Here is a 27,581-nt window from a genome sequence, read left to right on the forward strand (position 1 = left end):
AAAATAGTCGTCCTCGTCGGCGGTGGAAGAAGTGCCTTAATCTGAATGAGAATGGGAATTTTATCATTCTGAGGAGTCTGCGTCATTGCTATCAAATGTCTTCGGATTGGAGCAATTTATCTATATTATGTCAAAAGACAACTATATTTCTTTTCATTGTATAGCTGATCGGTTTTTTCAGTTGTTCTAATCTTCTTACTTAACATATGCGACTTTAGCGCTGGCGGCCTCTTACCTATATTAATTTACTCTGAATAAAAAAATGTATCGAGGCTATGCCTCTTATTTGTGTAAAAATATTTCATACTTGGCCAACGACCGTTTTAACGAGTTTTTCCTTTGATTGTATGGTCTGGCTGCCGGAGGCAAAGGCTCGATCGATATTGCGTTTAGATTAATTTGTGGCGAGAGTTTTGCTTTTAGAGATTGGGCATTTTGTTGTACCACGGTGACCATGGGAAATGTTCGCGATTGCAAACGTTAGTACACGACTTATTACGAGTGTAAAGATAGACTTTGAGGTATGCGACAAAGACGCTAGGCACTAGACGGGTGACCAGCGCCAGCGGGGTGATTCGCTAACTGAGCGTCTAACACTTAATGATAGTCACCAAGCTCATTTGACATTGGTTCGTTCTACATTGCTGTCTCATTGAGTGATACTAAAATAATATTTCATACAAGACTTCAATGGATCCAAATAAATATCAAAATGAGTTCAGTGTTAGACACTGAGTTAGCGGATCAGTATTCAGAGTCCCATTGCTTTGTATAGAAGTGTGTTATGGAGAGTGTCAACTTAAAAGCTTCCATGCTTTTTATGCAAAGCAGTGCACTGGTCACTTATCTCTTGTCTCACGGTGCAATCGCGTGCCTCAAAGTATTCCTTAACTTAGCGATTAGAGAGGCTAGATTGGTTAGTCTATAGAAAGTAGGACTATAGTATAATCACTTACTTTAATGTGCTTTTAGTACTATTTTAGTGCTGCATAGCAAGAATCACTAAATAAAAAATCTATAAAATTTTAAATTACTGTGCATATTAATACTTACCTATTATCAAAAAATACACTTTCGAAAACTATGTTTCACTATTTTTCAAATATTTCACTATACTATTTCTTGTTTGAGTCAGGGGCTAAGGTTGCCTATCCAGTGAAACGGAGTGAAGTGGTGACGTGCTCAGCAAGCCACTCATCTCATTGATAGATGGCATTTTAATTTTATCATTTCTCAAATCGTGATTGTTTTACCAAACTCGTCTCCGCTCCACTCCGCTTCAGTGGACAGACAGCCTAATAGGTTTACCATTTGAATGTGTCTATTGAACTGAGAATGATCAACTGGTACGAATGTTAGCAGCATTGACCTCCATTATTCTGTCGCCTAGTGGACAAAGTGTTCGCAACATGCCCAACCTCGCACCTTAAACTTGTAGATAATGTTCGTTTTGGGTAGGCGTTTCATAATTAATTTTGAATTATTAAGTAGAGTTTTGAATATGTCCATTCACCTCCATTGTAAATATTAGTCGTAATTAACTATAGAGAAAAAAATCCTATATATTGTAAAAAACTAAAACTCCAAAAAAAGCTACATTGTTACGATTTCAACGGAGAGCATAGCGCGCTTCACAGTATCGAGATAACAATCGTAGGCTGACGCTCAACGAGTGGGGTGGATCGTCCCTCCGTGTTATATTTGCCTAGTTGTAAATTGTACAGATGTTACGCTCACTTGACTCGTGTTTAACGACACTCGCGCACGCGACTGGCCGCGACTGCCGCCGCGACTCGACGACCAAATCACAACATTGACTCGGGTCCACTACAGTACATGATAGACGCTTAAAGTTACGTTAAACTTTGTTGAAATTAACCGTATAAAATAATATACCTACTCTAAAAAAAAAAAAACCTGCCTTATAAATTATCCAAATTAAAATATAGTCGAAATTCCCAGCTATCACCGTTACGTTAACTTTGATGAAACTAACCCTATAAAATAATAATGTGTACCTACTCTGAAAAAACCTGCCACTTATAAATTATGCAAATTAAAAGATAGTCGTAATTCTCAGCTGTCACCAACCATTCATTAACGTGTCCCTTCAATTCCACACGACATTGGCGAAGTAAATTGCGCCCGTCAAGTGTAGCTGCGCGCTATACAACAAAATTGAATTGATTGTCAATAAAGGCAAAAGCATATGTTCGTATCTATGATTACGGTTGAAGGTATTTTGGTTTAAAGTTAACAAATTTTGTCCTAGGGTGCGTTTCCACTAAAGCGAAGTAGAGACTTGTTCAATAGACCAAGACCAAGAAGATCGAGTAAATGTTAGATGACGTGATATCACGTCATTTCTCAGTAATTTAATTGGTCGCAGAATTCAAACGTCTCCGCTCTTCTTTGTTTCAGTGGAAACGCACCCTTATGCAACGCATTTTGCGTTTATTAAGATATACCCGCAACGCGACTTGAATCGCCTATCATGCAAAAGGGCCTTAGCAGCGATTTGTACAAACTAAATGTCAAACAGATGAAAATTCATGCTGGTTTTGTCTACAAAAACTGTTCACTAGCAAATAAATGTCAACGAAATAGACTTATTAGATATGTATTGACACAGGTAGATTTATATTTCGTTATTTCGTGTGCTATTTTATTTGATTTGGATTTAGTAATAGATTCTGTTGATAAATTTGTGTGGGGTTCCATTTGTGTCACATTAAATCTGTATGAAGTAGGCGCAACTTGCAGTCGCGGCCTCGGTCGGTGCTCGCTTCGGTCGCGGCTCGGTTCCAGCCGCGCTCACTGGATAGACATCGTCTTCAAATTGTTAGTACTTTAATTTCGGTTTGGGAAATCGTCGCTTCTTTGTCTAACATTCGGCATAAGTGACCTAGAGTTAGCGAGATGTGATGTGTGTCATCATGCGGCGAGGGGCGAGTTGCGACTGTCGCGCCGCAGTCGCAAGCCACACCCGAGCCTATATTTGTGTGAAAATTTAAAGTAAGCGATAGTTATACATTTATAAGTAGTGGACACTTTATATTATTACACATTATATAAGTAGGAAAGAATTATTTAGCTTTTTCTTTTAATCACATTATTCAAAATTGTAAGTTGTATTATGTAACTCGTTCGTTTAGTGGTGAAGTAACTAATACCATCCTGCTGCTTCCACACCCTGCGTCGTCCACGGTAGACTAACTGATTGGCTGGACTAAATTATTTAATGACTTTTGTTGTATATTTTGTTAGGTCATTGATTAATTTTGGTCTGTTTTGCTTAAAAACGTAATCAGATAAAGATGTTAATAATGAGTTTTACTTTTATCTTGCTGTTTTAATTTAGTTATTCTTCTATTAAAGTCATTAAATTTCCAGGAATATAAAATTGTTCTCTTATTTACTCACCAACTTGTGTTGCTTAATTAAATAAAGATTCTCTTAATTGTACCTCTAACATACAGAACTTTTCACTTTTACATGAATATAATTTTTGAACTTCACTAAAATGGGATCTGATGTTTTATAAAATCTGTATTTTCCTTAGCTGACTTCAAAGGTCGCAAACTTCTTAGAGAAACGCTTAAACGATGCGCTTTGCCCGGTGCTTAAAGAGTGGTTCTTACAATAAAATCGCAATGCAAGCGATTTTATTGTAAGTAGATTATTAAGTAAAAAGTAAAGAATATATCCTGCACCGGGAATATCGCGTCGCTCACGCGTTTCTGCGAGAGGTTACTTATTAACGTTCAAAAATTCGGCTAATGATCGATTTCCATTTTCCACCGATACAGAGACGACTTATCTAAGCGACCGACTATTAGTCGCATCATGCGACTAATAGCTAATCGATCGCTTGGATACGTGGAAAGTATTCCAATGCCCCCAGAATGTAAACTATCTCCTTGAAAAATCTCATCGAAATCGGATTAGTGGTCTAGGCATGATAAGGTAACAAACAGATGGATTTAGGTTTTTAAAAATCCCATGTGACGAAGAATTTTCCGAAATAAAACTAGTTTATGTCTTCAGGATGCATGTAGATGATGCTTGCAACTTCCTCTTGTAGCTTTAGGTTTTTAAAAATCCCTTGGGAACTTTGATTTTCCTTCTCCTGGATGCTAACTATCTTTGTCCAAAACGTCTAACGGATGAACCCACACCGACTAAGGTCAGGGTTGAAACGTGAAAAGCTAGCAGACACACTTTCGCATTTATAATAATACCTACGCTGGCATAGGCCTTTACACGAAATAGTGATTATTATGAGATATATTATTTGAGGTTTTGTAGGCTTAATTTTTTTACAAAAAAATAAAAACCGACTTCGATACACAAACACTAAAAATTGAAAAATAATTTAATTTATTACCGAATATAAATTATGTATACAAGAGTTGATATAGTTCCATAATAATATTTTTTGGTGCCGGTGCCAATTAGCTTCAGCTGCGCGAATCGTCTAGACTTCGAATTTTTATGAGACTCCACAATGGCACCTCATTGGCACCGACCCCAAAAAATATTATTATGGAACTATATCACTCTTGTATACATAATTTATATTCGGTAATAAATTAAATTATTTTTCAATTTTTAGTGTTTGTGTATCGAAGTCGGTTTTTATTTTTTTGTAATTTTTTTTTATTTCACAATTTTTAGTGGCCCCATGGTATTAAAATATGCTATGAATGGTTGAAAATCTACTGTTTACTAAGCTATTACACTGATCGCGAGCAATTTACTCTTATCCGTTGAGGAGTTCCATTATCTATCTTCGAAGATGTTCATCAGATCTTCACCAAATTTAAATGGGACCAACTTTGAAGTATACCATTTCAAACAAAAAAAGAATTTTCAAAATCGGTCTAGGCGTCTTCGAGTAATCGGGGAACATACATAAAAAAGATTCCGACGAATTGAGAACCTCCTCCTTTTTTTGAAGTCGGTTAAAAAGTAAAACACCAGGAGCAATATATTGTATAAAAATGTTTTATTTCAAATTGTCTTTAAGTACTACTTATTACTATAACATATTATATAACAGTACCTAGGTATTATTTATTCAATATCACAACACTTTGAATAAGTTACAACTATTGTAGAAAATTGCCGGAAAAATCTAATCATTTATTGCTATGAAAATTTTAAGAAAAAGAATAATGATGAACATGTAAGAATTTTTTTGACTAGGAGAGATTCTTTTATGTACGAAGTTACTTATTATGTATTAGAAGTTTATAATACATATTTTATTAGATCAAAGAGCGCAGCTTTAAGTTTTTGTACTTTGTACTAATTTTTGTCTCGTAACTCAAACACAAACTCGTAATATTTTGAGGAGGCAATCGAGAGCTGGGTGTTGTTTAAATTATAACGATAAAATTCTTATTAATCTCTTTTATTATTGTCGATTGTGCTGGAAATGATCGTATCCTAGCGCGTCTACAAGAAATATTTCGTAGACACGTTAAGAAAACTAAAAAATGCGTAAGAAATAGATACATAAATAATTGCTAACTTGTCTTGTTGCACCATTGTGCCTCGGCGTCTATTAACTTAACTAAAGAACATAGGGAAGATAGGTACATCTTATTGTTCTTTGGTTTATAAATCTCAACGAAGTAGGTACTTTTTATCATAGATAAAGTTAGTCAATTAGTTTTACATTTTTTCACGACGAAACGCTGTAAACTTAAGTATATTATGCTAAGTATATTTGTGTGTTACTACCTTCATTTGTATATTTGCCGAAATTGATTGATATGTGCCAAAAGCGCCACCTTGGCAGAAATCACTAAAATAATTATAAGACAACGTACATTTTTGAGTTATACTTCGCGCGCTTTTTAATCATTAATTGTCATTAGTAAGTATATAAGTAATTAATTATATATCATCCACATAACATCGTTTAAGTTTTAGCAACACGTCAAGTCAAAATAAGCAACTTTACAGGAGAGTAAACCTTGCTGTACCTAGAGGGTTTAGGTTGTTATGGATAGGTAAGTAGATACGAGAGTTGTTTTATTTCTTTACGAGTTTGTGTTGGACGTTTTATTATTTCTGACTCGCCGAAACGACGCCTCTTGATTCTCTAGCAATGGCTTCCAAATGTTAAAACAGCCAATAGTGACTTACGTGGTGTTAACCTTAGGCGACGATAAGTAACTTATAATGTTTATAGCTTTGTAACTTGTCTGATCCAGTCGCGTACAGCGGCAACTCTTGAGAAGATAACCCTGGCTCCGGGACGACAGGTCGTCGCGTCGTCTTCCACCCACGATGCTACTCCTATGACGGCGCCGTTGCTGATCAATCCACTGCCACTGTCGCCCTGAAATATAAAATATTTTACTCACTAACCCATCATACTAATATTATAAATGCGCCTTCAATTACGCCGCAACGGAGCAAAGCTGTGATTTTTTTTCCATGTGTGTCTGTAGCTAAGGACCTGGAAAGTGATATAGGCTACTTTTTACCCCGGAAAATCAAAGTATCCACGGGATTTTAAAAACTAAATCCACGAGGACGAAGTCTCGGACATCAACTAGTTATACATACTTAAAAATACCCTTTGTACGCGTGAAAGGAAGGTATCACGCACAGACGTAGGTACAATAGGATTTTTTTTACCAGTGGTCCCTACGAGAAATACAATGCTGCCAAATTAAAATTGTAGACCCTGAAAGGTACCGTCCCTCCGAGTAGGTACTCTGTTATGGAAACGTTAGAGAGAAAGCACTTACATTACAGGCAGAGTCAAAACGAGGTGCACGTCCCTTCGTGCAGATCATGTCTGTTTTGTCGAACTCGATCAGTGAGGAGCACTGGTCATCGTCGAGCACCTGGAGGTCCATGCCGTGCATGTCTTCGCGCATCGTGTCCTGGGGTGGAAAACTTTGTTAGAGACAAATATGCATATGTTCTAGGACAACTTGGAAGTCAGAACGTTATACTTATGTCGTAAAACTGTGGTTTTAGGCTTTTCCACATTTTAAGGAACAGTTAAGCTAAAGAATTTCTTGTCGAACATGTTAAATTTATGTCGTTACCAACGCACATCACCAATCGTCAACTAATTTACTAGGTTATAGGTACTTAATGACCATGACGTCTAATTAGTAATTAGTAATCGGGCCTCGGTACGGTCTTAGGGCTTGGCTGTAATCAGACTTGCTGGCAAGTGATATATGATGCAGAAGATGGAGCGTGCTTGCCTAGATCACCCTAGAATTAGATGCCTACTTATCCATACTGATGTCTGAAGGGCGTTCTATATTCTAGCGGTTTGAATTAGCAGTCTAACGCAAATCGGCCCCTCATGTTGTAAGGAATACTGACCCCATGTACTGCTGCACCGTAGCCAGCATAGCCGACCTCTTCTCCCGGGGGAATCCTGGCGCGGTCGTCCAAACGCGCCGCGACCATCGTCTTGCCGTCCAGAGGCAGAGGCTCCTTCAACTCGGCGAGGAGGAAGTCCCAGTGCGCTCCAACCTAAGCACACAATATGTTTAACACGAATCCAAATATTACATTTCAGCTAACAAAGTCAAAGTATTTATTCAAAGGTAAACTGTTTGATAGTCAATCACTGTTGAATTTGTAAAATAAATGGTGTAATGTATAGGTATCTAATAGTGATATTTAATTAAGTACTAAAGTCTTAAACTAAAGCTAGGAGGATTCCTAAGGCGCCCAGCGTATAAGTACCTAGATATAACCCTGATATACCTAGTCTTCGTTTGTTTTAAGACGGGAAAATGCGGATGTGATAGAATTATTAGTCACAAGATGTACATAATAACTAACTAGACACCGTAATAGGCTTGCAACTCCTACGCTCCGCTCAGGAAGGTAAAAAAGTCATTTGTGGGAATGGGTATAATCTTTTATAACAAAATTTCGCAATCACCCCGGTTGCCATCTCAACATGTAGCGTAGCTAGTAATTGTAAGTCTGTTAGTACCATATAAAATTATGATTACTATGGATACTAGATATGTAACCGAAAAGGTCAAAGTACATATTATAGAAGTAGTGTGACCTTTCTTTCTCACGTGTTTCAAACAAAAACACCTTTTATTTGTTCATTCGTTTCTGAGACTAGGTACACAGTTGCGTTTTCTCTATACAAACTAGGAGTTTATTTACATATCTGGAATCGTTACACACATAACAACCTTATTAAATGAGGCTACCTTCAAAATGCACACTGCGCTGTAGCATTGTATGCGCCATTGATATGCGCGTACAATAGGCTTCAGTTTAAAAGAACCCTAAATAGTAAGTATAATGCTAGTTATTAGATTGTCGCAGTGGTGAAAGCTGTGGTCTTATAAGTCGGAGGTCCTGGGTTCGATTCCCGGCAAAAATCGTGCCGCCAAGCGATTAAGCGTTCTGATTCCGGTCGCGTAGCAAGCGAGAAGGGGTATATTGGGTTTAATATAACTCTTTCTAAGTCAGCCCGTTTCCATCTTGGACTGGATCATCACTTACCACCAGGTGAGATTGCAATTTGCAGTCAAGGGCTAACTTGTAATGGAATCTATATATATATATATATATATATATATATATATATATAAGGAAAAGGTGACTGACTGACTGACTGATCTATCAACGCACAGCTCAAAATACTGGACGGATAGGGCTGAAATTTGGCATGCAGATAGCTATTATGAGGCTATATTAGGCATCCGCTAAGAAAGGATTTTCGAAAGTTCAACCCTGAAGAGGATAGTTATAGTGGTTTGAAATTTGTGTAGTCCAAGCGGACGAAGTCGCGAGCATAAGCTAGTTAAAAATAAATGTAAAAAAAGTTGTCTCATTTAGTATATAGGTACCTATGGTTTTACTTTTACTTTATACTAAGTATGTAGTAGGTAGGAATTTAATTGTTACACTTCGTGCTTCAAACCGTAGCTTACCTATATTAGTAGGGGCGTACCTATCCCCAATGTACCGACACACCCTTACTTTTCACTAGGAGATATGACTTTGTTGTTGTAACATTCATCATGATAAAGAGGCTGTATCTCGCTAATCTGTTGGAATCAGGATTCAGGAACCAATCGTAAAGTAACCGGCAAGAAATATTGTACATCGACCTTTAGAACGAGATTTCGGCTTTGTAGAGCGTTGTCTCTGTTACTCATATCTATGTGATGTTTTGTCGGTCTCAACGACAGAGACAACGCTTTACGAAACCGCTATCTCTTTTCACGCAGGTTTCTTCAGGATGTTTTCCCTTCAAGCAAGTAATATTAATTAGGTACCTACCTACCTAATTGCTTAAAACGTACATAGCTCCAGAACCCCCGGGATCAAACCCCCGACCTCTCGAATAGAAGGCCGACGTCTTAACCACTAGGCTATAACTGCTTTTTTTTTAAAATAATTATGCTTTAATATGTTATGAATTATTTACCTGTTTGATGCCGAACGTCTCAGCATCCACCCAGTATGGGCCCACGGTAAATTTCGGGTGGATGATTAGTCGCTTTACGCGGCGCCGTACGCCTGTGTCGTTCTCCGTGTTGTTGGTGCCCGCCAGCACGTCGCGGCCGCCGGTGAACAGCGTGCTGCAAACAAAGCTGATATAAGGATGGACGAAGCAACGGACGGAAAGACGAACGGACAGATGGTTCTATAGGACTAGGTTACCTGACCGGCTGGTCATATATTTATTCGTATATTCGTCTGGTGGGCAACTTCGGCCGTGGCTAGTGACCACCCTACCGGCAACGCCATGCCGCCAAGCGATTTAGCGTTCTGTTACGATGCCGTGTAGACTGTAGAACCCGAAGGGGCATGGGTTTATTAAAAACTGCCATACCCCTTTCAGGTAAGTCCGCTTCCATCTTAGACTGAATCGTTACTTACCACCAGGTGAGATTGTAGTCAAGGGCTAACTTTTGTCTAAAATTAAAAAAGAAATCCACCTCGATTTATCATACTTAGTTACAAAATTGGACGATAAAAATAACGCTTGTGCGCCACTCATTTTAAATACTTACATTGCCGTAATCGAGGCGGCTATTTAATCGCCCGTGCGCGCCTAGCCAAATAGTTCCTTGATTTACTCTACTATACTTACTAGAAAACGAATAAAAATAAATTTCAGCTGTAACACCTAGGTAACAGTCGGTAAAGAGTGGATTGGATAAATTATAAAGGTGTTACGAGCGAAAGAAAAATTTTTTCACCGTAGGTATGGGTAGTTTTTTGGAAAAATTTAAATTTTAAAAAATATCAGCAATTTATGTAGGTTTCTCAGGCCGTAATTTGAATTCTAAAATAATAATAAGTCATTGATATTTTTTATTATTTCAAAGACGTGCCTTCCTCATATGTTTTTGTAATTTGTTTTTCGTTTATTATGATGTTGACTACTATAGGTAAATCCGTACAAAGCCGATAAATACCTGGTAGACCTTGAAGCTTATGACTCCAGCCGTTTAAAATGTTATAAATTGGTATTTAAATGTTTTGTGTCGGTTGCGGATAAACCCATGATAACACCTGTGTTCTGCGAGTGTGACTCAGTAACAACTCAGTAAGCACTATTTTTTTTGTAAAATAAACTCGAAATTTTAAAGGTAAAGTAGGCGCAGTTTAACTATATGTTAATCACGTCTGTCCATTTTAGCACACAAGTTTAATATGGCCGGTTTTTGGCTACTTCTAGAAGTTCTTTGGTTTTCTTCTAGAAGTACGCAGCCAGATACCTAAGTAGATATATGGAACGAAACAGAATTGCATTGAAAAAAGAGAAAAAGCGCCTAAAGATTTGACTGGATCAATGAACATAATATAAGGTAGACCCGACCTAATATGTAATCAATTCAAAATTTTGTAGGTATACATTTTAGTTAAAAAATATTAGGTACCTACTTACCTACTTTGTATGAAGTACGTTAACACCGGCTATAATATTATTTCTTATCTAATAAATTATTAAAATACCTTCCTATTACGATAAAAAAAAAAAAACTTGCGAAGTTGCGGAAGGTAGGTACTTTCGCAGCTAGGCATAACTGGCACAGTTACGTTTTGTTTAGGCAACAATGTCGACAACGGACCGTACCATCACACAAGAAATAACACTTTTTTTTCTTTGTTTTTACATGACGGTCATTTTGAAATTTTTATTATTTGTTGTCATAACGGCAATAAAAATACAAATTCTGTCAAAATTTTCAACTTTTTACCTATTACGGTTCACGAGAAACAGCCCGCTGACAGACGGACGGACGGATGACAGCAGAGGCTTTGTAATAAGGTCCCGTTGGCATCATGCGGGTACGGAACCCTAAAAAGAGGTCCGTATGTAAACGAGATCGAAACTGCAATGCAGTATGTATATTTAGTATTTACTCTTATCTCGATCAGAATTCTAAAGGTTCGTACGCACCTGAGCGGCGCGGCGCGGCGCTTCAGTCCGACTGCAGAACGCTTCACCTCAGGCCGCTCGACGGTGCCTACCGCACTACAACTTCAGTACGCGGCAGCTCGCGTCACTTGCGCGTCACTTCTACACCCGTTCGCGTACGAGCAACAACGTCGCAAGATGAGCGACAGTGAAGAGGATTTGATTATTATTTCTTTGTTGTGCAGAAGAAGAACGAATTATCGAAGAGAAAAAACCGGCCAAGTGCGAGTCAGGCTCGCGCAATGAGGGTTCCGTACTACAGTCGTATGATTTCGATAATTCAAAAACTATGATGCATAAAAATAAATAAAAATCTGTTTTAGAATGTACAGGTGAAGACCTTTCATATGATACCCCACTTGGTATAGTCACTCACTTCGAAAGTTGAAAATACTAATTATTAGTTCATGACCACAATTTAATTTTTTTGTGTGATCTAACCCTAAATTCACGGTTTTCAGATTTTTCCCCAAATGTCAGCTATAAGATCTACCTACCTGCCAAATTTCATGATTCTAGGTCAACGGGAAGTACCCTGTAGGTTTCTTGACAGACAGACGGACAGACAGACAGACAGACAGACAGACAGACAGACAGACAGACAGACAGACAGACAGACAGACAGACAGACAACAAAGTGATCCTATAAGAGTTCCGTTTTTTCCTTTTGAGGTACGGAACCCTAAAAAAGAAGAAGAAATGGATTGCTGACATACCAAAGTCACGCTATCAAGAAGGATATCACATTTTGTTTCCTCGCCTTCTTAATGACTCTGTACCATTTCACATTTACTTCAGAATGTCGAAGACAAAATTCTTTATGCTATTGCCTAATAGTTTTTGTGGAAATTACATTAGAAACAATAGGTATACCACACAGGTCGGTAATATAATCCTACAAGAAACCTATGTCCAGCAGTGGACATATCTATCGGTTGATGATGATGATGATGATGATAGTTTTTATGGAAATTATAAAAAAATATTTATGCATATCCATACTTATATTATTATCAACGCAAAAGTGTATTTGTCTGTCTATCTACTAGCTTTTGACGGCTCAACAGCTTAACCGAATTTGATGAAATTTGGTACAAAGTTGAATTACATCCCGGGGAAGGACAGGCTACTTTTTATCCTGGAAAATGAAAGAATTTCCACAGGATTGTTAAAGGCCCATTTATATGAAGTTTGGACCAGAGGTAGCTTGCATTCCGGGAATTGACAGAGGTAGGCAACTTTTTATCCCGGAAAATCAAAGAGTTCACACGGGATTAAAAATCTAAAAAAAAATGCAACTAGATGATGCCTGCGACTTCGTCCGCGTGGATTTAGATTTTTCTATAGGTGAGCACATTTCCGGGAATCACCTACTAGTACCTATATACCTGAGATAGGTTATACCCTGTAGGATAAAAGTAGCCTATGTGTACCTACACATAGGCTAGTTTTATCCCGAAAATCAAAAAGTTTCCACGGGATTTTTAAAAAACCTACATCTACGCGAACGAAGTTGCGGGCATCAGCTAGTCCCTTAGGTTCTGTGGAAATTACATTAGAAAAAGCATTTTCGCAAAATGTCTTTGTTTTATGTGCAATAGAATATATAAAATAGGCAGGTAAACACAGGTACATATTATATCTAAATACCTATATAAAAGAAAAAGGTGACTGACTGACTGATCTATCAACGCACAGCTCAAACTACTTGACGGATCGGGCTGAAATTTGGCATGCTGGCTAGCTAACTAGCTAATATGACGTAGACATCCGCTAAAAAGGGATTTATGAAAATTCAACCCCTAAGGGGGTAAAATAGGGGTTCGAGATTTGTGTAGTCCACGCGGACGACGTCGCGGGCATAAGCTAGTATAATATAAACACAAGTACAACAATAGGTAGGCATATTTCCGAAACTATTAATTCTACCTAGATGAAGTAGGTAGGTATAATATTATGTACATAATATATTATAGTTATTTAATCAGGATTATTTTTACCATTGATGTTTTCTCATAACGCTCGGAGAGACATTTATACATTTAGACACTGGGAAGGGGGGAAGCCGACATCCTAGGGGTTGGGACCTTTGAGGATATACTTCTAAGAGCATGAGGAACACGTCATGTGTCAAAAATTAAACCTACGTTATTTATTTTGAGGTCTATCTTGCCGATTCTTGCCTGTACTTTAAATACCTAACAAGATGCGCGTGTATCTTATTCGAGCGACGTACGCATACTGAAGCGCCGCGCCGCGCCGCTGGGTATGTCGCACTAGCGTCACTGCACTGCGCGTCGCTTCGGTGCGCTTCAAAATATTCTCTCCAGCCGTGCCGCGCGGCAACGCGCGGTGAAGCGCCGCGCCGCGCCGCTCTAGTGCGATATGCGCCATACAAAATGATAGAAATGATATTTTGAAGCTCTGTGCCGCGACGTGAAGCTCACTGAAGCGCCGCGCCGCGCCGCTCAGGTGCGTACGAACCTTAAGTGTCAATTTACTCTAGATGAATTGATGGTCAAAATTGAAGGTGATTACCGTCTACTGGGGATCCAACATAAAAAAACCGCGCCACTCACTCTACCTCATGATGGTGTGGAAAAGAGTTAGGTACTTATTTGGCCAAAACGAGTAGGTAGGTATTGGAGTCGACTTTGCGGCGCTCGTACGCTAAAACCATTACACGATCATTTTCATCGTAAAATGAATCGGAAAGAAGTTATCGTGCCAAAACAGTTTTAGGATGCCATTTTTTCATGATGGCGGCGCGAGCGGCAAAAAAACGAGGTGGCAAAATGAAAATTCGGAAAGAGCATGTCTAAAGCTATAAAATCACCAATTTTCAAAACTCTCCCAAAACTTTCCAGGTCATCCCCTTTATGAGCACCAAATGACTGTACTATTAGGTTGATGTAAGACTGTATGTATGTATGTATGGATGTAAACTAGCTAGGTATGTAAAATAACAAAAACGCAAAATCTTGTAAACGATCTTAAACTATGCCATGCCATTGTTTATCATGTCATTAACGAGGTAATTCAATACGTAGCTATTTAGTTAACATGCGACGTTTAATATCTAGGCAAACCTACCTACTTGCTTTAACACTGAAGAAAAACATCGTGAGGAAAACCTGCATACCTGATAGTTTTCCATAATGTTCTCAAAGGTGTGTGAAGTCTGCCAGCGTGGTAGGCTATGGCCAAACCCTTGTCATTCTGAGAGGATACCCAGAGCCATCTTTATCCTATTGGAGGCCCTGGGCACATTAGAATAATGGGGCCCCTATGATCTTGTTCTTGACAGAGTAGGTACTATTTTCTTAGAATAGGCAAGAAAGTAGATAAGCGACGTTCTAGATTTTCGGTAATAAAATATCGGTCGGTCGGTTATAGTTTGGTGATCTGGCAGGGACTAGTGGGCCCTGAGGATACCCGTGCCTGTAGTCGGCAGGCGGCTATGGCATTATTCATCATGATGACGAAATAGAGAATTGTGGGAATGTCGCAGGTAAACTCGTCTCAAAGTGTAACGAGACTTGAAAAGAATGATAAAATTCGGTTCCGGTTGACAGCATATTGCTACACGGCCGAATTGATTTGGTGAATAGGCTGCGGTAGGTAATTTGACTACTGAACTGTGAAAATTTTGAAATATTAATCAAATAGGTAGGGTATATTACACTGGTATTACAACTACAATCCGAACCTTTGTTACACAGGCTAACATATATATATATACCTACGTAGATATTGTGGTTTAATGTAAATGTTTAATAGAACTAGCCACATTGTTTATCTCTAACTCGCGCCTTTACCCATACCTCACAATACGTAATAGCGCCCATACAAAGTTACTAATCTGATTATATTCATCCTACTTAGTTATTATTTATTGTTCTTAATCTAAAACTAAACCATATTATATCGATTTATCGCCGATTTTATTTGATAAGAACGTAATTGCTGTGTGTAAGTAAATGTAAGTGCCTCGCTTAGTTATGAGTTTCTGTGAGGAGTGATGCTTTTAAATCGGATAATTAATAAGATATCTATCGGTGAAAGAATTTTTAGAATCGGATCATTATTACGGAGATTACCCCCTAAATCCAAGCTTACAAACTTTACCTCTTAACAATATAATAATATTAGTGTACGTTATAGCTTCACCTACCAGACTTAATTTTATTTTATTGATATTTATTGAGGCCCAACCACAAAACACTTTCACATTCCATTAATAGGTAAGTAATTAATAATTATAATCAGTTAAATACATAGATGCTGCGGTTAACTCTATTCTAATTTCTAGCAGTGATCGGTTAGTTATGAATAATTAAATCCGGGTAAGTAAGTAGATGAAATTGTCGTGTAATCGCTCTGCATGCATTAGGCATGCAAATAACAATTAATATAGGTATATTGACTACAGACTCAGGGCAATTAGCGAATATAAATAGTGCAAAGATGTACTGAGAGCAAGAATTCCCAAGAAATTAAAGTTCTCATGCACTCAAAGGCCATCGAGCATCTACACATGGGACCAATTTCCAGTCCAATACCCAAGAAGAAATAGGAATAAATAAAGTTGGCATAAATATAGTCCTGATATGTGGTTCTGGCTTCTGATATTATGCCATCCAAATGTAGGATGACCTTGACAGTTCTTGCTAACTTCCCTAACAATTTCATAAGAATGTTAGGGAAGTTCTCAAGCCGGCGAAGGGTTGATGATGATGGGTTTTAGCTCTACGCATCATGCAGCGTTTTGAATCAAAATCCTGCACGATTTTCTTTCTAGGAAGTCAAAACTAAGCCATTGATAAACAAGTTGGCTCGGCTGTCCTAGGAACTGCCGCCCGCTGGCACCAATCATACGTATTGTAGGATTGCAAGTTGGTTTTGCCTATTGCCTTTAAGACTGTAGTCTTAAAGGCAATAAATAATAAAAATAAACCGGCCAAGTGCGAGTCAGACTCGCGCAAAGAGGGTTCCGTACTACAGTCATATTTTTTAGACATTTTGCAGGATAAATCAAAAATTATAATGCACCAGCATAATGCTCGCGACTTCATCCGTGACACAAATTTCAAACCTCTATTTCACCGCCTTAGGGGTTGAATTTTCAAAAATCCTTTCTTAGCCGATGCCTATGTCATAATAGCTATCTGCATGCCAAATTTTAGCCCGATCCGTCCAATAGTTTGAGCTTTGATAGATCAGTCAGTCAGTCACCTTTTCCTTTTATATATTTAGAAGATTAAAGGCCTTTCATATGATACCTCACTTGGTTTGAAAGTTGAAAATACTAATTATTTGTTCATGAACAAATTTTCATTTTTTTGTGGTGTAACCACAAATTCAAGGTTTTCAGATTTATCCCCTTATGTGTACTATAAGACCTACCTACCTGCCTTTTACGATTCTGGGTCAACGAGAATTAGTAAAGGTTTCTTAAGAGAACTATGGGTTTCTTGACATGGACACGACAGACGTACAGACAGATGGACAAAGGCAACGAAGTGATTCTATAAAGGTTCCGTATTTCCTAAATTGAGGTAGGTACGGAACTCTAATAATTATTATTGAGTTGAGTTGATCGTATTAATTGCTTTATCATAACTCTATGGGCATTAAGGAAAAACCATACGTTTATGTATGCAACCAATGTATATGTATCACGGGTGGCAACTGGCAGGCTATCGCGGGTAGATATGAAGTATTACGAATAGACCGCAGTAAACAACTTTACAAGGCATAAGCGATCATGAGCAACTTCATATTTATGTCTCCATGCATTTACTTTTTGGTTAAATAAATTGTGGCCTTACCTAACCGACCGAATTTCGGTCACTACAGTCGAACTCCTCAGATAGTAGCCATTTCTGCGCATCAGATATTATAGTGCATAAGTGTGAGCGCAAACACAGGTGCAATCTGTCCTTACTCTCATCGCAAATTCGACACGATCGGAGAGAGACCAGGCGCAGAACCGAACGGCTTTACGTACTCTCCTAGTCACTGCTAAGTTCCTTTTTACCGCTGGGAAAAATGCAATACTTCCAAACTCTGAACTAGTAGGTAGGTACTGAGAGATTCTTGACAGAAAAGCCCAATACTTATTATTTTTGGCCTGACCCGGGAATGGAACCCAGGATCTCATTAGCCGCAGTTCAACACGCTAATCGCTAGACCAACGAGACAGTAACTAGAGATACTAACCAGTGTGCAGCGGTGAGGATCCACGTGGGGCTGATGATGGTGCCCCCGCAGGTCCTTCCGAACAGCACCGCGGAAGGGTACCGCTCGTTGACCGGCAGTGGGTCTGGTTGAGTGTTGACATCTTTGACTAACGGCCGCTCGCTATCTGCCAAGTTATTCACATCTGCAACCACGAAGAAGCAATATTTGTAAAGGTGTAAATAAAATAACAGTGATTCGGCGTCGACGATATTAATCGATCACCAATCATTTATCTGCATGCCAAATTCCAGCCCGATCCGTCCAGTAGTTTGAGAGTGCGTTAATATAACAGTCAGTCAGTCAGCTTTTCCTTTTATATATTTAGATACTTACATTCGCATTTGAAAAAGTAGAGACAAATTCGTATGCATAACACGCATGCACGTAGCGACAGACCAACAGATATTGGCGCAGTGTTTGGATAAAGTGATACCTACGAGCATGCTTCAAAATATGACAGCTGGTTACCCACCAGCACAGCACAGCCTACCACCAGTTATTATGGTATAGAAGCATCGATGTATTAGAAGTAGCTGTGTGGCGTGTCATACGACAGCATTTTTATTATGTACCTACAATAGATTTCCTTCCGTGGTTTGACCAGGTTATTATCGTTTACGTTTTACCAAAGTAAAACTAATATTTATAGGTACATTTTTTATATGGGTTATGGCATAGCGTATGATTTAGACCTGCGTGATCGGTTTGAATAGATACCTAATATAAATAAGTAAGTAAGTATATCGATTTAATTAGCTTTTTGCTGGTCATCATACCGGTTTGACAACAAAAACGATACGTCCATGCCTTGGTTGGCCTTTGCTTGTATTTTGATCACAACTTTGATATTTTACACAGGTCCTAACAACCGGTTTCAGTAAAGGTCAAGAGTTGGATGTATACGAATTTCTTTAAATAAACGTTAAAATAACGGTAATAACCGTTCGGACCATCAATGGCTGATTTAAGAGGGCAGACTCGGCGGACTGAAACTCTTATTTTTCTCGCATATTAATTATCAAAAGTTTCAGACAAGTCTTGGACTTATAGAACGATAATGACGCCGATTCCGTTGTTTTTCTCTTAACTAAATTTAGAGTATCGGTATCTTCTCCTTTTTATCCTGCTAAAAAAGAGCAGAACATGAATTTTATATTTAAAGACTCTACTCTAAGTCGTGATTATAACTACCAGTGCCTGATGCTTTCTTTTTGCCACACCACAAGTCTGCAGCATTCCGTGGCAGTTTAAAAATAGGTATCTAGCCACAAAATGCTGGAACGACATCTCTCCCACCTTTTCGGAAAGTTGGTTTCAAAGCTTTCAAGAACGTTTTCTTTGTCACCATCCCCATTTAAACACTCGAAACTTTAAAGTCTGTAAGCTAATTGCAGCAAAAATTAAATATTAAACTTAATCTTATAACAATATTTAATTGATGCAAAAAGTTGATTCATGTTTATTTATTTAGGGAAGGTAAAATTTAAAAAATCGTAAGAAATCTTTCCTCTCTGTCAATTTGTTTTATGTTTACCTAGACCACTGATTTCCCTCCTAAATTCCGTCGTCCTTTGACAGAATAAGAGCGTTGTAGTATTCTGTATCAACATTTTAGCCATCATTTAGCTGAGTTTTTGACCCTTTCGTCGGCACGACACATTTTTATAAACGCTGAATAATTTAAGTTAATTTTTACAGTATGTTAATATGTGTTGTAGGTACTGTGTTGGATCAACAAATAAAAAACTAATTCATTCATTCATTCATAAAATTTTAACTGATGCATTAATATTATGCAGATATGAAACTCCATAGTTATTATGAATTTTATCCCTAATAGGTAAGCAAGTACAGGGCACACGACTCACTCTGAGAAAACCTAAATATTCCGAGGAAAATTAAATCATAGCTACCTACTTGTAGTTGCATATTATTAAAATAAGTTATTACATTTTATCGGTGGTCAAGAAATAACCTACTGCAGGTCGCGGTCAAACTTTATAGCTACTTATATTGTAAATGAAGCGATAAACCAGAACTGTATCAACTATCAAGTAACTGCGAAATGAAATACAATATTATTTTGTACAATGAATACGTTTTTGAAGACACAAGATAAAAAGAAAAAAATGAGTTGATATTTGGTGCAGTGAACCATTAAATCCAATGCCGAAGTAGGTAGGATGTGATAGCCTAATAAATGGAGTGATAAAACCCTAATAAAAGTCTACTTAGTGGTTGAGACGTTCGCCTCCTATTCGGGAGGTCAGAGGTTCAATCTTGGGTACGCACCTTTAACTTTTTTAACGAACATATTGCGAAAAGTAGAAATTATATAGGATCTTTTGCTTTCTTTAAGTGTTGAAGCAAGTTATTTTTAATTGCTTAAAACGCACACAACTCCGAAAGGTAAGAAGTGGGAAGCGAACCCCCGACCTCGCGAATGGGAAACTTACGTCTTAACCACTAGGTTACCACCGCTTTAGGCACCGCAGTTAGGTATACAAATGCAAAAATATTCAAGACTATCTACACGTTGAGCAATAATGACTAATGAGCTGAAACAAAGAGCTTCCTTAATGCATTCCCATCTTTGAGACATGTACACAACATATAGTTTCGTATTTATGTATAGGTGAGTATGTGCCGTTTGTGTATTCGTGTGTGTATATAAATACTATAAATAATAAAAATTATGCCGGTCAGGGTGTCGCATGTTACCTACAGCTGGATAACAATAATTAGGTTACGCTATTTTAACATTGCTATTTTAATCATTTATGATTTTTACAATATTGCAATTACCTATTTTATTATTAGTTATCAAGGACACGTGTATGGAACTATATATTTATTATTCTCCATATACCAGCTTTATTTTCCTTGTACAACAAAGTATGATATAATGTATGTTATATGCCTTATATAGGTCCAGTAACCACCACACCGCCGCGGCAATCAGTGGCGGCAGAAAACAAAAAATACGGTCTGCTTTTTACAAATCTACTAGCTTATTCCCGCGACTTCGTCCGCGTGGACTACACAAATCACTAACTCAAAAGTTGAATTTTCAAAAATCCTTTCTTAGCGGATATCTAACGTTATAATAGCTGTCTGCAATCTGCATGCCAAATTTCCGCCCGATCCATCCAGCAGTTTGAGCTGTGCATTGATAGATCAGCCAGTTAGTCAGTCAGCTTTTCCTTTTATGTATATATAGATAGCATGGTCTTAGCCAGGAATTGATTTTGGGTAAGAAAATTGCTCAAATTGACGGGGTTTATCTTTACCAGTAAGAAAGAATTCAATAGTGTACAGGAGTGCTAGAGCGCAATTTTATAATATCATAGGACTATATTATATGTATAATATAATTCCATATTATAAATGTGAAAGTGTGTCTGTCCGTCTGCTGGGCTTTCATGGCCCATCCGTTCAACCAATTTTGAAGAAATTTGGTACAGAGATAGCTTGCATCCTGGGGAATGACATAGACATACTTTTATCCCGAAAAATCAAAGAATTCCTATGGGATTTTTAAAAAAATAAATCCACGCAGACAAAGTCGTGGGCATCATATAGTACAGTTATATCATGAATATTATGCAGAGCTCTGTGTGGCTGTGACCTAGGTAGTTCAAAATATTACGTATACCTATAATACTAGATGATGCTCGCGACATTCGTCCGCATGGATTTAGGTTTTAAAAAACACCGTGGGAACTCTTTGATTTACCAGGATAAATGTAGCCTATGTCTTTTCCCGGGATGCAAGCTATCTGTGTACCAAATTTCATTAAAATCACACAGACAAACACACAGGCACACTTTCGCATTTATAATAATATATTAGTATGAAGTATGGGTTTTGTAGCAATTTACCGTAGGCATGGGTATGCTAAGATTGCAGAGTGTATTTTTTGTGCTGTCAATAAAACTACCTCCATAATTTCTATTTTAATTAGGGATGTTCCCTCCACAATTATCCGTCTAGACCATCTATTCTAGACCTGTCGCGTACTAATGGCCTCAGTTTTATTATTTCCGGTGACATTTTCATATATTGGTATACCTACTCAAGCTGTCTCTTTTAAGCTCATTTACATAGATATTTGATTTTTGTAATATTTGTTGCGAGTTGTGACCGCATTTAAATTGTAATTTTTAATTTAGCATTAGTTTTTTCCATCCATCGGCACTCCGAGCATTATGAGGTAACATCAGAATGTCGTTGACGAGACCTTGAAGTTTTTTTATAAGAAGTTTTCACCATTTCCACCATGCAAAAATACCTACCATCAAGTTCGGTTTAGCCATACGTAAGTCATACTTAGTTAATAATGATAATTGTTATAGGTAGGTATATTATTTAAACCTACGTATATTATTTAAATTAGATTAAGTACCTACGTACAAACTATAAAACGCATTATAAATTTACACTTTTATACTTTCGTTGATTTGTTGATGTTTGTTCCGAAATTATTAAATATTACCTATATTACCTATTATTAATGCCTAACTTGAAGTTACTTTAATTGTAGCTACACTGGACTGCACAATGCACTTGCAAATGTAGTAAAACAAATCACTGTTTTTTAAAATCATTTTGTATAATATGGTCTATCTCTATAAATCACTTCATTGTTTATTCTTAATATTTTTATCTTCATGCATGTTTGATATTAAAACAGTCTATTTGAAAGTTTTTCATAAATACTTTATACTTCATGATAACTTACTGTGCCTCGAGTTCACTTCACCAAACGGTCCAAATCCAAAATTTTGGTCTAGTGGTTGTATTTGATTGGACCTATGTCGCACACCGGCGTTAGCGGTACATAGAAACGTAAATATAACGCACGCGAACACTTTTAAAAACATGTTTATTTTCCTTGTAATATTAATATTGGTACCGTGACCTCCGAGACACTAGTACCAACTGCGTCGCGCGCGTAAATGCTGCTTGCATTTATACTTATAAATTACTACTTATACCTACTTAACGCCGACGCGCGAAAAATAGTGCGAGAATTTTAATCCAAGTTACCTACATTATAACTTTCAAGTTGTAAGGAGAAATTATAAAATATGTTTTCAAAATTGCCTTTGATCTCGTCTGCTAGGAGGTTTCGGACCAAGACCGAGACGGATTCGAGACCCTTGGTCGTGGTTAATTAGCACCTGGCCCTACTGACAAAGACTTTCTCCAAGAATTTTAAAGTGTTCACTTCCGATACGATGCAGCGTAGAATCCGATTAAGGGTATGTGTTCAAGGGTAAGCCCGCACTGCAAAATTTCACCGCGCGATGTTTCCCGCAAAGCCTACAAGGAAATTATATGAACCACCTTCTTACAATTCAAATATGTCACAGAATTCTGCGGTAAAAATCGCGTGGTAAAATGGAGGTGTGTGCTATTTAATCTAAACTTAAATCCTTCCAAGTTTGCTCGCTTCCAGGCAAGATAGCATCTAGAGTAGACAATCACATCTACTGCTTCTGCAGCACTCCCTGAAGGCTTCAAAGGAGACCACCCAGTCTTGGGCCCAGTCTTGTTACAGAAAAAAAAATTGGAAAAATCCTTTATTTTATGATATGCACCAAAATAAAAAATAATAATTTGAATTTACAGTTGCTAAATATAGAAAATATAAACGGAAATGTTGTGTTTTTTGTCGAGATTATTACTGCAATTATTGTATAGTGGGAAGGTGTACAGGTAGGATGTTGTATTATTTTATGTACTTATATGAAAATAAAGCAGTATAAGAAGATGTTTTTATTTAACAAGTCACACTAATTTGGAACTTGTAACGGTTCGTCAATTGCCGGACCCAACGATGTATGGGAGATGGTCGGTCTTTACTTTGTATTCCAAAAAATCGTATCAAAATCGGTCCTATAGTTTGTAAACGAAATTGGTAATAGACATGATAACAAAATATGTTGGGTAGAAGCAGGCAGGCAGTTACCTACTTTGCGGAAGACCATGACATACAAGGAACCACAAGCTTAATCTACTTATAGTCATATTATAAAGAGGTAAAGTTTGTAAGTTTGCTTGTAGGAAGTAATCTCTTGAACTACAGAATCGATTTTGAAAATTCTTTCACCCGTAGAAAGTTACATTATTCCTTAGGCTATATTTTATTTTCAAAAAATTAGAGATCCGTACGAAAATTGTAATAAGCTACCCGTTTGAAGCCAGGGCGAGTCGCTAGTTCGCTATGATCCGCCAAAACAGACAAACAGTATGCGATATATGCAAATACCCGCCGCCCGCCCTCTCACTACTAAAGAAGCAGGAAAAGTAAGCAATACTCAACACAAATCTTTTAGAAAACCCTCAACGTACCTACCTAAGCTTCACTCCGACACCGGACGGAGCATTCTCATCCGGATCCTCATCCTTGCATTCAGATGTAGACTCCACAATGCACAATTGCAAAGTTGCACAGAGACATGACAAACACACACACACATACACACCCACACAAACAAACAAACAACCACACACAACCTCTTACCCCAAATGCATATACCGTCTCCATTTCGTTCTGGGTAAAGATATGGGCATCCACCGAACACATCCCGGTAACATTCTAAGATGAAGAAGATTATTGTTATCACAGAGAATTCACCCTCAAGAGTACGCATATATGTACAAGGTTTTGCATGAAAACAAAATCGTAAAATGTTGTTGGGGGGCAGGAGAGTAAGCTTTGTTGTGATTGGTGGACTCAAAAGTCACGTAATCAAGACAATGTGCGGAATGAGGGTACCGAACGGGCGTGGGCCGACTTTTATATGCTAAGCAACTGTCTATATATAAGCTTGGCGATCGGGGGTGGCGGCTATTAGGCGACTATAGGTGGTGGTCTGTGCTTATTATAACTACAGTCCTCACTATTCCTCTCTCTGCTTCATATTCCTCATTCATGAAGATCGAGATTCCTTTCACATAATGGTAAGAGTTCTCTTGAGATAATAATGTGGTAGGTTCTTCCGCATACGACTGACCAAAGAGTCCTATTTCAAACCACATCATTTTATTACTACAGTCCAATACCCTATTTCTTTTACACCGTGCACCGTAACCAATGTCAATTCAATAACCGCAACTAAGGCCCAGTTGCCAGGCTAGGCGATTAAAGTTTTTTTTTTTTTTTTTTTTTATTCAGATACAAGTTAGCCCTTGACTGCAATCTCACCTGGTGGTAAGTGATGATGCAGTCTAAGATGATAGCGGGCTAACCTGGAAGGGGTATGGCAGTTTTTATTAAACCCATACCCCTTTGGTTTCTACACGGCATCGTACCGGAACGCTAAATCGCTTGGCGGCATGGCTTTGCCGGTAGGGTGGTAACTAGCCACGGCCGAAGCCTCCCACCAGACCAGACCAGAAATTTAGAAATTATAAAATTCCAAACCCCTGCTAAGAATCGAACCCGGGACCTCCCATTATTAAGACCACAGCGCTCACCACTGCGCCAGGGAGGTCGTCAAGACGTCGGTCGACGAGTTACGTTACGATTACCAGTAACTTTGCTCTCCAAAAAAGCAAAGTGTGTTGCACAACTCAGTATTCGTACCTCCATGATTAAGGTTATGGTCCAAAGTTAACAAACCCTGACTTGTGATAAGTCAATGAGTGTGTCCTAGTGGTAATGACGTATGGACTTATGGAGCAGATACGTGTAGGCCACGGATAGTTGGTCTCGTCGGTCGGCCGCAAATTAAAACAGGGTGGAGCGAATTCCAACTCGTACTTTGTGCGCTAGCGAGCAAAATTACCACTTTCCACTCAGATTTCAAAGGGCAAACGGATTCTTTCCGAGCGAGCGACATGAATTAATTATTATTATTAGATCTTTACTTTCTAAATATAATGTTTACGAAAACATTTAATATTACAAATTATATTTTTATGTTACAATTCATATTGGATTTTCCTCAGGTCTTTCCATAATATCCAAAAGCTGACCGGTAACTTCGCGCAGCTTTATATTAGGACAAGCTTGTGACGTCAGTATTCCAGTTTGTTGCGTAAAAACCACGTGTAACGGACACGCGACCACGTTCAATGCGTCACACCGTGGCCACCACTCATCAACCTATACATGGAACTAGAAGACCTACGACAATAGTTGAACCTGCCCATTGCCAGGTCCTAAAATACAAAAATCGGGCTCATCCCTAATTTAGGTCGGACATATTTTGCCCTATAGAGGTGTCATATATACCCACATATCTCTTTTAATAGCCAAACATACCTTTATTAAAGCAGTTAGCCTGCCAGATTAGCGAACTTCACACACCTTACACACTCCTTACTTATGGAGAATAACGGATAAATGCAGGTTTTCCTTCACCGTGATGGTACGATTACACCTAACGAGTACAGTGGCGAGTCAGTGTCCTCGGCCGAGTACTCGGTTGGTATAAACACTTTAACGAGTGCAATTTCGCCACAATTTCTCAGCCACAGCACTGTCTCGGCCGAGTGACATTTTACTGTCTCGCTTCACTACTCCGTGTAAATGTACCATTAAAACGAGTGATATGTATTTGATTGCTTTTTAAAGGTATCATGAAACGCACCTTCCGATAATTATACTTAATCTTTAAAGTGTAACATTACTTACTGTTTTCACTCGTCGTGTCTGAGTCTGCGGTAGGATGTGCGGAAGTGGTCGCGAGTAGCACGGCCACCGCAAGCAAGGAAACTCTCAAGGCACACATCGTTGTATCTTAGTGATAAACTCAACACTAACACAGTGATTCGGTATGCCGCGACCATTTATACGACCAGTTAATTGCGTTACAATCCAAGTCCGAGTCGATCAATCATTCAATATTTTAATCGATTATTGAGCATTTTCATTTGAAATGGCACATCGCTGTTTTGGAGGTGTCCTTTCAAATGCGCAATTTAAATAAGTAGGTATATTTTCTCTTATCTATAATTAAAATATTACAAGACAACTAGCTGAAGCCCGCGACTTCGTCCGCGTGGAATTAGGTTTTTAAAATTCCGTGGGAACTCTTTGATTTTCCGGGAAAGTAGCCTATGTCTCTCTCCAGGTCATTATCTATGCAAATCACGTCAATCCGTTGCACCGTTGCGACGTGATTGAAGGAAAAACAAACACACTTTCGCATTTATAATAACGGTACTGATTTGGTTTGTTTTGTAACGTTTTGGATAAAATGTTACAAAACAGACCAATATTTTAAGATGGTTATTGCAGATGGAATAATTTACTGCATTTGTAGTTATTTTGTATTTGCATGCCCTAAATGTAACAAATGTTACATTTTTTAATTTATTAACCAGTTAATTTTATTTTTATGTCGATTTGATTTTCGTTACGAAACAGACAATTTTTGACCAACCAACTCATAAAAATATCAATTTAAAAGAAAAATATCCATTTATTTCGTAAATTTTTATAAAAAACATAAATTTAATTAAATTTAACATTCTTTTATTCAGTTTTGGCAACAGAAATATACATTTTTTAAAATTCGATAAAATTTAAAACCTATGTCACTAAAATGAAAATGCCCTACTATTTATTTATTAAAAAGTGGCGCGAAGGTAACTCAGGCACGTCTCTGTACTCACTTCCACAAATCTTGTTTTTTTATAAAAACAATTAGCGTTTTCATAAAACCAATTATTGAATACGGAATTCTAAGAACATATATTTTTGTTTATCAACTAAATATGAGGTTAAAATGAGTACGATAAGATAGCGGTAGCGATTTTACCAATTTACTTTAATTCCTAAACGTTTAAAACATGGCCGCTAAGTATTAGGTAGGTAAGTATATACATAATACCTACATATATTCAGGTTTTTTCTTTTTCCTCATTAGC

General features: G+C 37.9%; 1 protein-coding gene across 2 annotated transcripts; it reads right to left on the minus strand.

The window, feature by feature from the left end:
- Positions 1-4,991: 4,991 nt before the first annotated feature.
- On the minus strand, positions 4,992-26,474 carry LOC117985733 (scolexin B-like). Of its 2 annotated transcripts, none has more exons than XM_034972513.2 (6): positions 26,344-26,474; positions 17,675-17,837; positions 9,449-9,602; positions 7,363-7,515; positions 6,768-6,905; positions 4,992-6,352 (listed from the first exon to the last, which is right to left on the minus strand). In XM_034972513.2, exons 1-6 carry the CDS (start codon positions 26,438-26,440, stop codon positions 6,197-6,199), a joined length of 861 nt encoding a protein of 286 aa, XP_034828404.1. In that variant the 5' UTR covers positions 26,441-26,474; the 3' UTR covers positions 4,992-6,196. The 2 variants fall into 2 exon arrangements, with proteins under 2 accessions (XP_034828404.1, XP_034828403.1); XM_034972512.2 differs by lacking the exon at positions 26,344-26,474 and adding an exon at positions 22,438-22,661.
- Between the last annotated feature and the right edge of the window lie 1,107 nt (positions 26,475-27,581).

This window comes from Maniola hyperantus, chromosome 10 (genome assembly GCF_902806685.2).
Source record: "Maniola hyperantus chromosome 10, iAphHyp1.2, whole genome shotgun sequence".
NCBI classification, from domain to species: Eukaryota; Metazoa; Arthropoda; class Insecta; order Lepidoptera; family Nymphalidae; genus Maniola; species Maniola hyperantus.

Bases quoted from the DNA above. Each gene is read 5' to 3' on its own strand.
- LOC117985733 (XM_034972512.2), bottom strand. From the start codon at position 22,579: ATGTTTTTAAAAGTGTTCGCGTGCGTTATATTTACGTTTCTATGTACC. The intron at 9,603-17,674 runs GTTAGTATCTCT...CTTTGTTTGCAG, and splicing joins ATCCTCACCGCTGCACACTG to CACGCTGTTCACCGGCGGCC. The intron at 7,516-9,448 runs GTAAATAATTCA...TTGTGTGCTTAG, and splicing joins AGACGTTCGGCATCAAACAG to GTTGGAGCGCACTGGGACTT.